At 49.3% G+C, this 14,740-nt stretch overlaps 5 protein-coding genes across 5 annotated transcripts; 2 read left to right on the top strand and 3 right to left on the bottom strand.

Moving 5' to 3' along the window:
* Positions 1-452: 452 nt before the first annotated feature.
* Positions 453-3,977, top strand: EPUS_04676 (uncharacterized protein; the record flags this gene model as incomplete). Its single annotated transcript, XM_007807613.1, has 1 exon — positions 453-3,977. The coding sequence occupies one exon, from the start codon at positions 453-455 to the stop codon at positions 3,975-3,977; it is 3,525 nt and encodes a 1,174-aa protein (XP_007805804.1).
* Positions 3,978-4,769: 792 nt separating this feature from the next.
* EPUS_04675 (uncharacterized protein) lies at positions 4,770-6,632 on the bottom strand (the record flags this gene model as incomplete). The annotated part of the gene is made up of 4 exons (XM_007807612.1): positions 4,770-5,087; positions 5,128-5,434; positions 5,508-5,890; positions 5,946-6,632. 4 exons carry the CDS (start codon positions 6,630-6,632, stop codon positions 4,770-4,772), a joined length of 1,695 nt encoding a protein of 564 aa, XP_007805803.1.
* Positions 6,633-7,918: 1,286 nt separating this feature from the next.
* On the bottom strand, positions 7,919-8,995 carry EPUS_04674 (Inorganic pyrophosphatase; the record flags this gene model as incomplete). Its single annotated transcript, XM_007807611.1, has 4 exons — positions 7,919-8,060; positions 8,114-8,541; positions 8,597-8,716; positions 8,798-8,995. 4 exons carry the CDS (start codon positions 8,993-8,995, stop codon positions 7,919-7,921), a joined length of 888 nt encoding a protein of 295 aa, XP_007805802.1.
* A 2,104-nt stretch (positions 8,996-11,099) lies between these two features.
* EPUS_04673 (uncharacterized protein) lies at positions 11,100-12,413 on the top strand (the record flags this gene model as incomplete). Its single annotated transcript, XM_007807610.1, has 1 exon — positions 11,100-12,413. The coding sequence occupies one exon, from the start codon at positions 11,100-11,102 to the stop codon at positions 12,411-12,413; it is 1,314 nt and encodes a 437-aa protein (XP_007805801.1).
* Positions 12,414-12,915: 502 nt separating this feature from the next.
* On the bottom strand, positions 12,916-13,475 carry EPUS_04672 (uncharacterized protein; the record flags this gene model as incomplete). The annotated part of the gene is made up of 2 exons (XM_007807609.1): positions 12,916-13,338; positions 13,404-13,475. 2 exons carry the CDS (start codon positions 13,473-13,475, stop codon positions 12,916-12,918), a joined length of 495 nt encoding a protein of 164 aa, XP_007805800.1.
* Positions 13,476-14,740: the final 1,265 nt, after the last annotated feature.

Below are 14,740 nucleotides of genomic sequence, written 5' to 3'. Positions count from 1 at the left end.
TTGCTCCTCTGATCAGCCGTGAGGGTCAACGCAACAGTGGCGATGGACCTGAGGCAGAGCCGCTCGACGCTCACCCACGAATCATATGGTACGGGTGACCGGGTATGTTGTGTTGGAAGGAATGAGGTAGTGGCCAAAAAGGTCGTCTGGCGGGTGGATGTTGGGGGTGAGGGCGGAGCGTGTTTTACCTCTCCTTGGGCTACTTTGTTTCATTAATCGACGCGTCGCGCGTAGGCGGTTTAGACATACTATGTAACTTAGATTGTCGGCTACCAATAGACAATTCTTGCCTCCTCTCGATCTTTCGAGCTAAGTACCAGGGCCAAAAGCTCCTTGTGATAATACTTGGCCTCTGCATTTCATAATCTTCGTCATCTGTCTATCCGGCTCAACTCCTTGGTATACTGCCGACGATGATATTCCCACGCCCTTGAGTGACAAGTCCTGAGATCATGGATTCACTCGAAGAGTCTCCAGCTAAGCGACAGAAGTTCAGCGATGAGCCTATTGACTTGACTTCTGACGGCGAGAGCGAACCATACAGTCCACCGAGCGAGACTCCAGTATATGAGACCGTTGCCACTCTTCCATTACATTCCACCAACAACAATGGCTATACCCAACCCACCCAAATCATTGATCGAAGCGAACAGAATTCGAGCCCAACCCCTAGTCGCTCGGTGGTTCAGGTAGCAGCGTCATCACCCGCACCCACTCCTGTGAAGAGAGCAGGTGGGTTATTGTCGAGTGCTATGGCACCTGCAGGAACAGCTTTTCGAATACCGAACGGAGTGGTCAAAGCTCCTCCGCAGGCTTGTACAGCAGTCATCGATCTTAGCGATGATGATGCAGGCCCGCGATACATGGGAGGAACCTCTGACGAAGATGAGTCTCAGCTGAGGCGCAAGAACGACATCAAGCCTGCCAAATTCATACGTCGGCATGAAGAACGAATTGCCGAATCACCTCAGGCCAAGAAGCCTACAAAGGACATCAAATCTGTCACAGCTGGAGCATACTACAATCCGGCTACTTCTGGCAGATCGCAAGGCTTACAGGGTTCGGTATACGATTCCCGGAACAGAAATGCTACCTCTACCAAGACCATTGTCACAGGGGGTGCTTTTACGAAGTCCTCCTCTGACACTATGTCTTCAGCATATGGATCCATTCGCAAACTACCTCCCAAGGTGATCCGTCAGGTTGCACCCTCCCGGGCTGTACCAGTTCAAAGTTCTGAGCCAGACATGTCTCTAAGCGATATCGACGATCCTCAGGAGCGCAGAAAGGTTGAGAGGATGAGGGTGGTCCTACACAACAATTCCGTTCGAGACTGTCACCAGGCGCTGCTGGCTAAAGGTGGTAACCATGACGATGCTGTTGACTATCTTGCTGGGCTTAACGAACGTCGGGATAAGATTCGCACACCTGGGGCTGGGAAGGTCGTTGATCTGACTTCGGAAGACGAACTGCGCCCAACTCCTGCGGCGCCCAAAATGAGACAAGAGATCAAAGCGCCGGCAAAGTCGATGTGGGAGAAGTTTGGCGGTTCGACTCAAAATTCAAAGGCTCCACCTTCTTTAGCGAGTGGTTCGCAGGAGAACAAACTCGTTCCGAAGATATCAGGGCAGCCAGCGAAAAGAATGAGGAAGCTTGTACGTGGCCCTCGACCTCGCTCATCTTCGCCAGCCGAGTTGAAGCCGAAGCTGCAACCACTAGCACGCAAACCGGCAAGGGTGGCGGAATCAAGCGACTCAGACGAAGCAGCGGATGCCGAATCTTCTTCGGACGACGAGGACCTCCAGACTCGACTTCTCTCGTACTTCAATAAATGCTCCTGTGCTGATCTTGCCGACATTGCAGCCATTACTCCCGCGACTGCAAATTACATCCTATCTAAGCGGCCATTCAAGTCATTGAACGGGGTCCGGTCCATCCCTGCTGAGAATGCGAAGCCTATCAAAGGCAAGAGTCGTGCGCGGCCGATTGGTGAAAAGATTGTCGACAAGTGCGCAGACATGTTGAGCGGCTATGAGGCGGTTGACAGTCTTGTTAAACAATGTGAGATAGCGGGCCAACCACTTGCTGCTGAGATGAAAACGTGGGGTATTGATATTTTCGGCGCGAAAGAAGGCGAGCTCAATTTGGTGGCGCTAAAAGAATCTCAGTCGAACCACGATTCTGGCATTGGGACTCCTTTGAGCGAGCTGAGCGAGGAGACCCCGGAGAAGAAACGCCGCTCCAACTTCATATCACAGCCATCTATCATGAATAACGACCGGCAAATGAAAGACTACCAGGTAGTTGGCATCAACTGGCTGCATCTGCTGTTTAAGAATGGCATGAGTGGAATATTGGCTGATGATATGGGTCTTGGGAAGACGTGTCAGGTTATCGCGTTCCTCGCCCATCTGTCCGAGATTGGTGAACAAGGACCTCATCTCGTGGTTGTGCCAAGCTCAACGCTTGAGAACTGGTTGACAGAATTCCAGAGCTTTTGCCCCAGTCTTGTCGTGCGACCTTTGTATGGAGCTCTAAGTGAGCGTGTTGTAATCCGAGATCAGATCGAACAAGAAAGGGCCAACATAAATGTTGTCATCACGACCTATACACTCGCGAAGTCAAAGGAAGATTACCCGTTCCTCCGGACTTTTGGTTTCTGTTGTACGATATATGATGAAGGGCATTTTCTACGAAACAGCACCTCTCTACTTTACGAGAAATTCATCAAGATCAAGTCGCGATTCCGACTGCTGCTTACTGGCACACCTTTGCAGAACAATCTCCAGGAATTGATCTCACTTCTTGCCTTCTTGATGCCAAACATCTTCAAAGACAAGAAAAGCGACCTGCAGGTCATCTTTGATCACAAGGTCAAGACCACCGACACAAACCATGAAGCTCTTTTATCAGCACAGCGCATCAATCGAGCCCGGTCGATGCTTACACCATTCATCCTACGCCGTAAGAAGCATCAAGTATTGAAGGATCTACCCAAAAAAATTAGTCGCGTAGAATATTGCAGCATGACCGAAGTGCAACAAAGCATCTACAGTGAACAACAGGAGAGAGCAAAAGATGTGATGGATCGACGAGCTGCTGGGGAACAAATGAGTGCAAAGGATTCGGCCAATATTCTCATGAAACTCAGACAGGCTGCCATTCATCCATTCCTTTTCCGCCGCATCTACACGGAGAAGACGTTGCGCCAGATCTCCAAGGCTTGTTTGAAGGACGAGCAGTGGGCACACTCGAACCCGAACCTCATCTATCAGGAGCTGATAGCTTATTCCGACATGGAAATCCATCAGCTTTGCGCAAAGAGTGCTGCTCTCAACAAATTCATGCTCAGAAACGATGAGTGGATGATCTCGGGCAAAGTCGAGAAGTTGGTCGAATTGCTCAAACGCTTCACGGACGAGGGTCATCGAATCCTCATATTCTCCCAATTCGTGATGGTGATGGACATCTTGGAGTTGGTGCTGCAGACCATCCACATGGAGTTTTTCCGTCTTGACGGCAGTACCAAAGTCGAGGAACGACAAGAGATGATCAACGAGTATTGCGACGAAGGAAGCACGATCCCGGTATTTATGCTGTCTACCAGAGCCGGTGGTGCGGGCATCAATCTTGCCAAAGCTAATAAAGTAATCATCTTCGACTCAGGCTTCAACCCTCAAGATGATATTCAAGCTGAGAATCGTGCGCACCGGATCGGTCAAGTCAAGGAAGTGGAGGTCGTGAGACTGGTCACCAAAGGCACCATTGAAGAGCAGATCCATATCATGGGACAGATGAAGGTCAAGCTCGATGAGAGGGTTGCTGGGGACGAGGATGCGGAGAGCAAGAAGGAGCTAGAGAAGAGGGAAGCAGAGGGGCAGAAGATGGTTGAGGAACTACTCTTCCAGAAACTTGAATGCGGCGACGAGGTGGCTATGAAGGAAGCAGAAGCAACCGTGACCGAGCTCACGGATTGAGGTGTGGGATACCTAATGCGCCGCCGCTGCGCACATCACATCGTGCTTTGTGACAAAGGATGACTCACGCTTGGTCCGACCGACAGCCTTCTTTGCCAACACGACTTGGGAACAGACAGACTTGGATTCTAGGGTTGGGACTGCCCGGTCTGAAATCCTTGGTGCTCGTCGCAACCCGCCATCACCACTCTAAACCAAGGCCATTCGACGACGACAACGGGAACCATTGTGCCAGCCTCACTCCTTGGACAGTCCGTGCCCGTATCCGCGGCAGCCTGGGAACGCATTGGATGAAGAAAAGCCCACGCGCGATTCAGACGTCAAGACTTTCCAATGTCAAAAGACTTGAAAGAAAACCAGGTTGATGATTGGGCGAGCTTCTTTGTATAAGCAATAGACCATAGCGTTGGGGTCGGAAATATGGATAGAATCAATAGAATACGAATAAAAATTCGGCTCTACGTTTGGTAGAATGATTGGTTTTGTACTGATCAGTGCTGTTGTTACCCATGCTTGCTTGCTTGCTTGGCCTTCTCCTTCCTCTTGTCCTTCTGACTGGAATATAATGGCACTCCCCAACCATTCAGCGGGTCAAGGAGGGGGGTTGGTTGATGTCCAATATGTCATCATTCAAAGCATTTGAGTATTTACAAGCCTTTGAGTATTTACAAGACAATATATATATATATATATATATACACATCTGAACTCGACCGAACCCCATCGCTAGATCCCTTTACTGCAATATACAGAGATACCCGAACCCGGAAGGCGGACGAAGCATCTCGCACCTCACACCTCGCTGCCCTTGGCCTCGCCACTCCTCCTGCTCGCCTCCTTGAACTCCTTCCTCGCCCTCCTCTCCTCGGCGCGCTCCACCCTCGCGCGCTCCTGCTCCTGCAGCCCCGTCACCGTCTGCTCATGCGTCTTGCTGAGCACCTTCTTGCCGATCAGCAAGCTGACCAGGATCGCCAGCCCGCTGATCGCGGTGTAGAAGATCCACATCTTCTGCAGACTGGCCGTGTATGCGATGTTGACGATGGCCTTCTGATCCGGGGGCAGCGTCTTCAGGTACTCGGCATTCGAGCCCGACGAGGAGGCGCCGAGCCGCTCGACCACGTTGCCGGGCAGGACAGAGGCGAGGTAGGACGCCTCCCAAGACGACGGAGAGGGAGGTGGAGAGCTGGCGGATGAAGCCGAAGGTGCCGGTTGCCACCGCGATGTCTTGGGGTTTTATGGTCGATTGCAGCGCGATCAACGGACTCTGAAAGTTCGGTCCGACGCCGATTCCGGCGATGATTTGGTAGATGACGATCTTGGCCCAGTTGGGGGTGGGGTCGAGGTCGATGAACAGGCCGAATCCGAGCGTCATGCAGACGAAGCCGAACCAGATGGGTTCGCGGTAGCGGCCAGTTTTCTTGATAAAGACGCCGACGAAGGCGGACTGGATGGAGAGACTGATGGCGTAGGGAAAGATATAAACCCCGGAGAGTAGAGGGGTGGCGGAGAGGACGGTTTGGATGGAAGTACAAGGGCAGGAAGTAGGAGCCGGAGATAAAGACGAAGCCTTGCAGGAAGGCGGAGGCGAAGGATGCGCAGGCACTGCGGTTGTTGAAAAGGTAGAGCGGCATGATGGGGTATTTGGCGAATTTCCATTCGTTCACGAAGAAGAGGCAGAGGGTTAGGATGCCGAAGATGAGGAGGCAGAGAGTGTAGGCTGAGGCCCAGGGATGGGTGACTCCCCCAGATTCCAGACCGAAAAGGAACATTACTACGCCGCCGACGATGGTGACGACGCCGACCCAATCAATGGACTTGATGCCAGCGATAAAAGGTGTCCGTGCATGTTGGAGTTTGAGGAAGAAGAAAAGCATGAGGAATGCAAAGCCGTCAAGAGGAAGGTTGATATAGAACTGGATGAAGAGGTCAGCTAAGGGCTTGGGCAGAAAGATCTTGGAGAGTACTTACACACCACCTCCATGAGACTTTTTCTGTGAATACTCCACCTACAACTGGTCCCACAGCAGACGCCAGAGCCCAAGTCATGCCCACAATACCGAAATACTTGGCACGTTCCCGCATGGAGAAGAGATCCGAGATGACAATGTTGACCAAGATAATCAAGCCACCACCCCCAACTCCCTGAATCACTCGACCACCAATCAACATCCCCAGGGTGACAGAGACACCGCACAAAACTGATCCAACAAGGAATATCACATTGGCCAGCAGGATCACAGATTTGCGACCCCATATATCACTCAGTTTCCCCCATAATGGTACAGACGCCGCACATGCCAACAGATATGCAGATCCAACCCATGTGTATCCAGAGGTCGAGGCCGAAAAATGCCCAGCGATTGCTGGTAACGCAGTAGTTATGATTGTCATATCCAGAGCGGCAAGGAAGAGTGCAATGCACAGAGATAGCATGATGACTGCGATGCGAGCCTTTCCTAGCTGTTCCGACTGCGAGGGCGTCTCACTTTCCTTCTTCTCCAGTACGGCGCCATCATTTTCTTCTGGGGGACTTTCCGAGGACGAGGTAGAGATATCATCGTGCGAGCATATTGATGGCGCTGTTTGTGATCCTTCCGTCGGCATCGGCTCTGCAACTGCTACTCCAGCTTCGGTGTTCTTCGCACGGATAGACATTTCCGACCAAGCACTTATAGTATAGATGGGAAAGAATTAGATTATTCGACGTCAAGTTCGTAAGGCGAAGTCAATCGAAATCACCCCTCAATGTGAAGTCACACGCTTGCCAACAGTAGATGATTCGAGACAAACTGGTTTCGCTCTACGCAAGGATTAACGAAATATCCAATAACAATAGCCGAGGATGAATATTAAAATAAAATGATAAGCTTAGGAAGGAAAAAAGGAATGATCGAACAGAGGGGGGCAAAGCAGAACGATATGTACAATGACATCGCCAATTCGACGATTAAAAGCGGAGATCGGCTATTCGGCTTCCAATCTGAGGAAAATAAAATGCAAGCTAGACTGATTGCGGAAGGTAGATCTTGTAGAATGCTATTAACAATGAACGTCAGTGGATGACATGGTTTGGAAGGAAATAGGTCTTCAAACATCATATCACGTCAGGTAGTCTGTCCATACAGAGCACTTGCCACAATAGTCTGAAATAAGAAGAGCAGTGTGCCCATGCTGAACTCTTCACTATTGGAGATGATCCGCCTTGGCTGAACATCAGCAGCACGACCAGACAAGAATGATGACTTAAATCATCATCATCAGGGCGCTCGCTTTGGCATCAGATAGATGGATATGTCGTTTTCAAGTCTTAATGCTTGAGCAAGGAAGTCATAAAATGTGTATAAGGAGACAAACATGAAAACCGATACCAATGAGCAAGTGCTCTCCTCAGTACCGGCACGCAGGGATCACAATTGTGTAACAATGCATGATGAGATAAAATGTGAAAACGAAATTGACAAGACAGATACAAAGAAAGCCCTGATCACAGCATTGTATAAGATCTGTCCGATATGATCGAATATTCAAGATCGAGTAAAATGTTTAAGAGGGGGTAAATATCACGATTCTGGGGCGAACAGAATTGGGCCTGGCATCAGAGACACAGAGCCTGTGCGAGAGAAGATGGCTTGAGGTGTGCTGCACTGTAGTATGTATATCAGGTGAGGGGTGTATGTGACCCGGAGTTCCATAACAGTTTTTCTTCGGAGGTCCGCAAGATGCAATGACGAACGAACCATGTTAAGCACAATTAGAGATCGCTCGCAATCAGTCTTTAGGGTAGGATAGTGTTTCGGGATACATGGTTCTCGAATCTATCTGTAGAAGAGAAAGCAGACGCCTTAGGCGGCTGATGATGTTGATTGAAGAACGCTTTGATGTAGGAACCCTATGTATTGGCCTTGTGATTGGTTTATGTTGGCAGTGGCAATATGAGATGCTTAGACAGCAGCGCCAGAGATGAAGAACCACTTGTCAACGCTGCCATCAATCGTTGCTGGTGGCTGGCTGTCCCCCCGAGGAATGTTTTTGAGCTGTGCTGGATCAACGTGGTCTGGAGATGATTCGTTGAGGACATTCGCGCTGTTGGCGGCGTTAGTGCTTGCAATATACGTAACAAGAATGCACAAACTTACAGATTGATGTCACCCGGTCGTTGTTTGCCTGTGATCAATCTCTCCCAAGCATCACTGCACTCTCGGATCACTTCCAGAGCGTATTTCTTGTTCTTGCATTCACCGCTAAAGGCAAATTGGTTCTCTGGCTTTCCATCTGGGATCTTATAGATTCGGAACCACTCATTTGTTGCTCGGAGCAGCCCGGGAAGGTGTCTCTCAACATCCTCGATGTCGTTCAACTTTGGCGCCAGTGGGTCATTGACATCGATCACAATGATCTTCCAGTCCGTCTCTTCTTCATCCAGTAGTGCCATGACGCCCAGCACTTTGACTTGCTTGATCTGACCGGTGTAGCCGACCAACTCGCCGATTTCGCAGACATCAAGTGGATCATTGTCGCCTTTGGCTTTGGTTTCGGGGTGAACGACGTTTGGATCTTCCCATGTCTGCATAGATAGTATCAGCCGGTTCTTACATGTGAAGTATGACACAAGAGCTTACTCGTGGGAAGGCACCATAATTCCAGAGATAGCCTTTGTGAGGGAAACAGTTGCGAACGAAGCGGAGCTTGCCCTTCTTGATGTCTTGTTTTATTGGGTTGAGAAACTCCTCTTTCGAGATCTAGTAAAGTACAAGGTTAGTTCTGTCAACTGCCTAAACTAAAATTGAACTGATTGGGCTCCATCCCTGTGACAGACATACCTCTAGCTTGGCATTTGTCCATCTTGGAATCTCAACGATCATATTCAACACGGTCTGCTGCTCATTGGCATACAAAGGCACGTCATGGAAAGGTGAGACTGGAGTGCCATCTTTCTCAATGAAAGCACGGAAATCGAGTGTGTTGGGAGCGCCGACCTTGCGGACACTGAATTCTGATGGTTGCTTGCCGTAGGACATCCTGTCTGACGATGTCGACGAAGATGTAAAATGGCGAGAAATTTGGTCTGTACGCCAGAAAGCTATATTGTTAAGTTGGAGCAAGTTGTGCGAGGAATTTTCGATAGTGGGGGGAGCCAGGGTGGGGGAGGAAACTGCGGTGGTGAAATTCAATGCTGTGCGGTGTAGCTTAGCTGCTGGGGTTGATGCAATTGTCATGCAGCGTGAAAATCGCTTTGACTGTAATTGAGCCAGGCCGGTAGCAAGATGATTAGATCTTAGCATCTGGGATGGGGATACTGTTTTGGGCAGATTCTACGATCTATATAGCCTGGCTTACCTCGTGTTCTCTCAAGCTTCATAGGAGGCAGCTCCGGACAAGGGGAAGGGGATTGATGAGACTGGGCGCCCAGAGGCCCATCCATCGGCTACTTATCGCTATCACCACGTGACCGAGCAAGAAGGTGATTCCATCGAGTCGTTCTGTAGAATCGCTACATAGGTCAGCCAGAGTATGAGTTTCCAGTCATTGCAGAAACATCATGACTTACCTATATGGGCCTCGACATCAGAAGATCACTACTGCGCTGACTACCGTCTTCCAGGCGACTTTCGTGTCAGACAAGATATAGAGAAAAGTTATAACGCTTACACCAGAGCCCGATACAAAGACATGGTCTAGACCTATAACACCGATCAAAGGGCTCAAGGCACTGAGGTTAATGAAACCACACCGACCCTTTCTTCTGGTCACCCTAATGCATTTTACGATAAAGAGTCAGGCTACAATATCGCCAGCGCCGCAAGAGGCCGTAGGTCCATTTATGAAGCCCCTGGATATGCAAAAACGCCGGCGGTGGTCTCTTGCAGAGATTGCTGGGACAGCAAGAAAGAAGAAATGTTGAATTGCTACCTCTCCAGGCGAAGAAGAATGTTGTCTTGATTAGGTTTTGACAGGCATCATTTCTTACCTTTGCCTCGTACGGAGAGGATTATGGTAACAAGGCCTTATACTACTATACTTCTCTCCAAGTCTGTGTAGGAAACAAATTGCACTCATCTAGTCTTCTGCTTTATTTCCTAATTCTTCTACAGTTGAAGCTGGATTTTTCTCATCTCACTTCACTTCCAGAACCTTCTGTCTTATTTCTTTCATAGATTCTATTCTTTGTTGTAGTGAGAAATATGAGAGGATTATATTTGCGTCTTGGCTTTCTTGATTGCCTCGCTATATTGTGCAACAGAGTAGGACTCTGAACAGGTTGATTCTTTGAATCTGTACTGTTCTTCTAGCCTATGCAGCATTAAGGTTGCATCCTCTAATGCCATGTGATGCGAGAGAACAGTCCAGCTTCGACAGTCATAATATATCGTCCATCTCCTGCATTTGTTCCATCTCTGCAGATCTTTGTTTTACGAATGCTGCGCCTTGCTTCCGTTCTTGATTGTACCAACAAGTACTCTCCATGCACCGTTGAGTCTCTCCTTCTGGCCCCGTTGTACCATCTGTTGAAGTGGCTGGCAAACCTTGAGCTTTGGCATTTGGCTCACTGTTGAGAAGTTGATCCGTACCACGACACCATCTCCCATACATAACCATCGCCCCTGTTCCTTTGACTTCTCGAAGGCTCTTTTGTGAGTTACACGTACATCATCAGTAGGTACACTAAAGCTAGGGTAGTGCTAACTCAGCATGCGCTTACACTTAGCTTGCTATCCAGAGTCTTGTTAGCCTGTTAGTCCAAATATCCTCGTCTTGATCTCCACGGTGGGCTTTACGTTTTGTCCCTTGTGTCACTGAATATGGTACTTCTTCCTATAGAGAATAGCATTGCCGCCATTTAGCGTCATAATCTTGCTGCAGGGAAAATTTTCGCCAAGCAGGGGATAAGTAAAAAAAATGGAAGTAGCAAGTCACATGACGCCGCGGTGCAACAGACGTCAAAACCGCCTGCAAAAACGGTCAGAATTGCGCACCCAATGTCCCGGAATGTAGCATTGAGAGATACTACGTAGTCTTCACAGTGGAAGTGGGTATGAGCATCTCCCTTGGCTGACCTTTCACCATGCCATGCAATCTTTGCTACGATTCGCTGAACCCGTCATGACCTCGATTACTCGTATCATGTCTTCAGTCTCGCAGGAAGCTCTTTCTAAAACCACCCCTCCTCTGTCTACGAATTTCATTGTGCCCCACGTCCCAATTCCTCGAAATGGTGTTGATTATAGGGGCAAAGTCGTCCTTGCGCCTATGGTCCGTAGCGGCGAGCTCCCGTCCCGCTTACTTGCTCTTCATTACGGAGCCGACCTTGTTTGGGGCCCTGAGACTATCGACCGCTCGATGATTGGCACGACACGCAAAATCAATCCTCGCACGTCTTGCATAGAATGGGCGCGACCTATCACGAACGTTCCGCAGGGTATGCTCGGCTTCAAGAAAGAGAACGTCCTGTACAGGATAGATCCAGCGCGCGAGAAAGGGAGGTTGATCTATCAGATCGGTACATCCAATCCAGACCTAGCAGTCCAGGCCGCTAAGGTGGTCGCAGCGGACGTGTCGGGTATAGATGTCAACGCAGGCTGTCCGAAACCCTTCTCAACTTCCGGTGGTATGGGGGCTGCATTATTGCGAACACCAGATCTGCTTGCTTCCATACTGCGTGAGCTTGTTGAAAAGGTTGGAAAGGTCTACGAGATTGGCATTTCAGTCAAGATTAGATTACTGGAAACGCCAGAGCTGACCGAGTCACTTGTGAGGAAGCTATGTGGCACTGGTATCATCGGCTTGACTGTACATTGTCGCACTACTCCAATGCGTCCAAGGGAACGTGCAATCAGAGATCAATTACGGATGATCGGATCAGTCTGCCGAGAATATGGAGTGGCTTGCCTCATGAATGGCGACGTAAAGAATCGGGACGAGGCACTCCGGCTTGCGACAGAGTACGGTGTCGATGGTGGGATGATTGCTACAGCAGCAGAAAGCAATTCTAGCGCCTTCCGGACACTCGCACGGGGAGGACTTGCACCTTGGAGAGAGGTTGTCATGGAGTATCTAAAGTACGCCATGAACGTAGAGAACAAATGGGGAAACACGAAATTTTCGCTAGGACAGTTGATTCCAGGACGAGAAGCATGCTACAAGGCAGTCAGTATGTCTAAGAGCCATGTTGAATGCGTCAAGCTGCTTGGATTGGACAGTGCTGAGATGATGAGAGACGCGGAGGAGGCAGATAAAGTGCTGGGTTTGAACGAGCCGATCCCAAGCAAGCAAGAGCGAAAGCAGATGCGGAAACAGATGAAAAGGGCTCTGGAGGGTGGTGATGCCAACGGAAATACCGGTGCTGGCCAAAATGAGAAGAAGCAGAAGCAATTTGAATTGGGGAATAGCACGAAAGAGGCTGAATATGAAGCCCACCAACAAGTGGCTGTGGCCTAGATGTTGAAGGAATGAAACCGCTTTAGTACAAGCATCGCATGCAGTCACGGTATGCATTCTAGGTGTTGCTACTAGAAGATTCCTAGAGGATGATAAATCTGCCATACTAGGGTTCAAACCTACGGACTGGACTGTAGTCGGGGCTTTGCTTATGTTTCATTGAGCTTCAGGATGGCATACCCCTTTCTCCTCTTTTCCCTAGAGCTGCCAATATCCAGACACGAAATGGCTCCAATTTCATGAGTACTCCCATATCGTCTCACAACGACACGAGTGTCTGCACCACGGCGATACCACCACAATGCTTGCCATGTGTCATGTCTTTGTGCTGGGTTGGTACTCCTGTCTCTGCTGGGGTCCCAGCCTCAAAATAGAACGTGATTGTGGAATGCCTAGTCACTGTGCTAGTCCAGCGTTCTTCAGCACGACAGCCACCCGAAGCCTCTTAGTCAATTAGACTCATCCCATGAACATTCCATGGACGATATTGGGAATATTTCTATCATCCGGGTCGTCTCTTCACGAACTCCTCGAGATCAGATCTCGTCACCACTCCCAAGACAAACTTACGACCACCATCAGTGACAACAGCGAAATCCTGAGGACTCTTTCCGTCTGGGCCACCGTTGAAGAACGCCTCTAGCTCTTCTAATTCTGTCTCTGTTGTAATGACAGTGTATTTCTTCCCTTTGCGCCTAAACTTCATCATGGCTTTCTCCACGGGGTCATCTTCGGTAGTGATACGTTGTTTGAGCAATTCCTTCAGTCGTGGTATACTGAGGTATCCCAGAAGGGCTCTGTTTTCTTCAGAAACAACCGTAAGATGGGTATAATCGTGTTCGTAGGCAGACAACAAGGCGGATGAAATTGAGGCATGTGGAGAAGTGGACAGCGCTGGTGGTAACTCGAGGTCCGCAACCGTTGCCTGTATATCAGATCATGGTCAGCACTCACCTGAACGGGCCTTTCAGTTTGGTGTAGGGTACGTACACCTCGATACTTATGGCCCCAGTTCAGAACAGGCGGAGCGCTGACTCCGTTAGAGGTGCTGGAAGGGTCCATGACCAGATCGTGGCAGGTTGGGGGTCTATTGCCAACTTGGATAGTTTTCAGGCAAAATCGGTGGGTACCTGATCATCAGCTTATCGAGGACTATTGTAGAATCTTGTTCCACTCCGAGTTGGCAATATTGTGAAGTCGAGTACATCAATTAGAATCATTGCGGCTGCTCGGGATCACGTATCCGCTCTAAATATGAACCTGGCGTAGCTGTTAAGTCCTCAACCACTATCAGCAGCATCTTTCCAGGCAAGGCATGATAATCATGGTGCTTGGGCGACTCCCCCAACAAGTGGGAATGCCAATGACTAATCACGAGTACTACCACGGAATCGCCGATAAGCGCCACTCGCGCAGATCTTAGCAACCAGAGTTTTGTACTACGTATTATGTGCTTTTACAATCATGTTACCTGGTACGAAGCGGTCCCTTCGTACCTATTTGATGTGCCGTATGTACAGAGCGATGTTCAGGAACCTGGTAAGGAGACTCCCTGTAGAGATATATAAGCGGCCTTCATCAGCCTTCAGGGTGAAGTGGAATGCAAGATGCTTATTGCCGAAATTCTCGCTAAAAAGCCAAAAAAAAAGTTCGACAAAACTGGTGAGAAACTGAGAAAGAAATCCTTTAAAGCAGCGACTGGACGTCGGTTCCATCTGCCAGCATACGGACCATAAGTATGTGGACCGAAAATAGGGGTTTCAACTTTGGTTCCGCTCTGGTGATGTCGACGGTTTGTTGCCATATTCTCCCCCTTGGTCTTGCTCAGAGAAGCGGCTACTGCGCAGATTGCTGGATCTCGCTTCATCTCCACGACAGCGCAATGTGCCCCGACGTCTATACCACATAAAAACGAAAAGATCAATGCACGAGCACTCAGCACAACCCTTTGGCGTTAGCGGATGTCGAACCAATATCAACTGAGGCTCTGAAGCTTATGCACAGGAGTAGTTGCAGTTGAATCTTAGCGGAGTAATCATGAGGTATGTGGAAATAATGCTGCTTTTGTCTGTTTCGTCCGGTCTTTGGAATCATTACCCAGAAAGTGTGACAAGACTGCGGTACCGTATGCTACCGATGCCTCATCGATCAACGAAAGTTGCAGCTCTTACGTACAATTCGGCATGTACTAGCCAGTGGCCACTACAATATGGACCAAAGCGTCGCTGTATTGGAATGTTAGCCGTCTGGTATGAAGGACTTTGGATAGGATATGCTCTACAGAGTGTGACTTGTGGTCCACCATGCCGTGTTGCACAGTTGAGTAT

This window comes from Endocarpon pusillum, assembly GCF_000464535.1.
Source record: "Endocarpon pusillum Z07020 unplaced genomic scaffold scaffold7164, whole genome shotgun sequence".
NCBI lineage: Eukaryota > Fungi > Ascomycota > Eurotiomycetes > Verrucariales > Verrucariaceae > Endocarpon > Endocarpon pusillum.
This window is presented reverse-complemented; position numbering and strand designations above follow the sequence as displayed.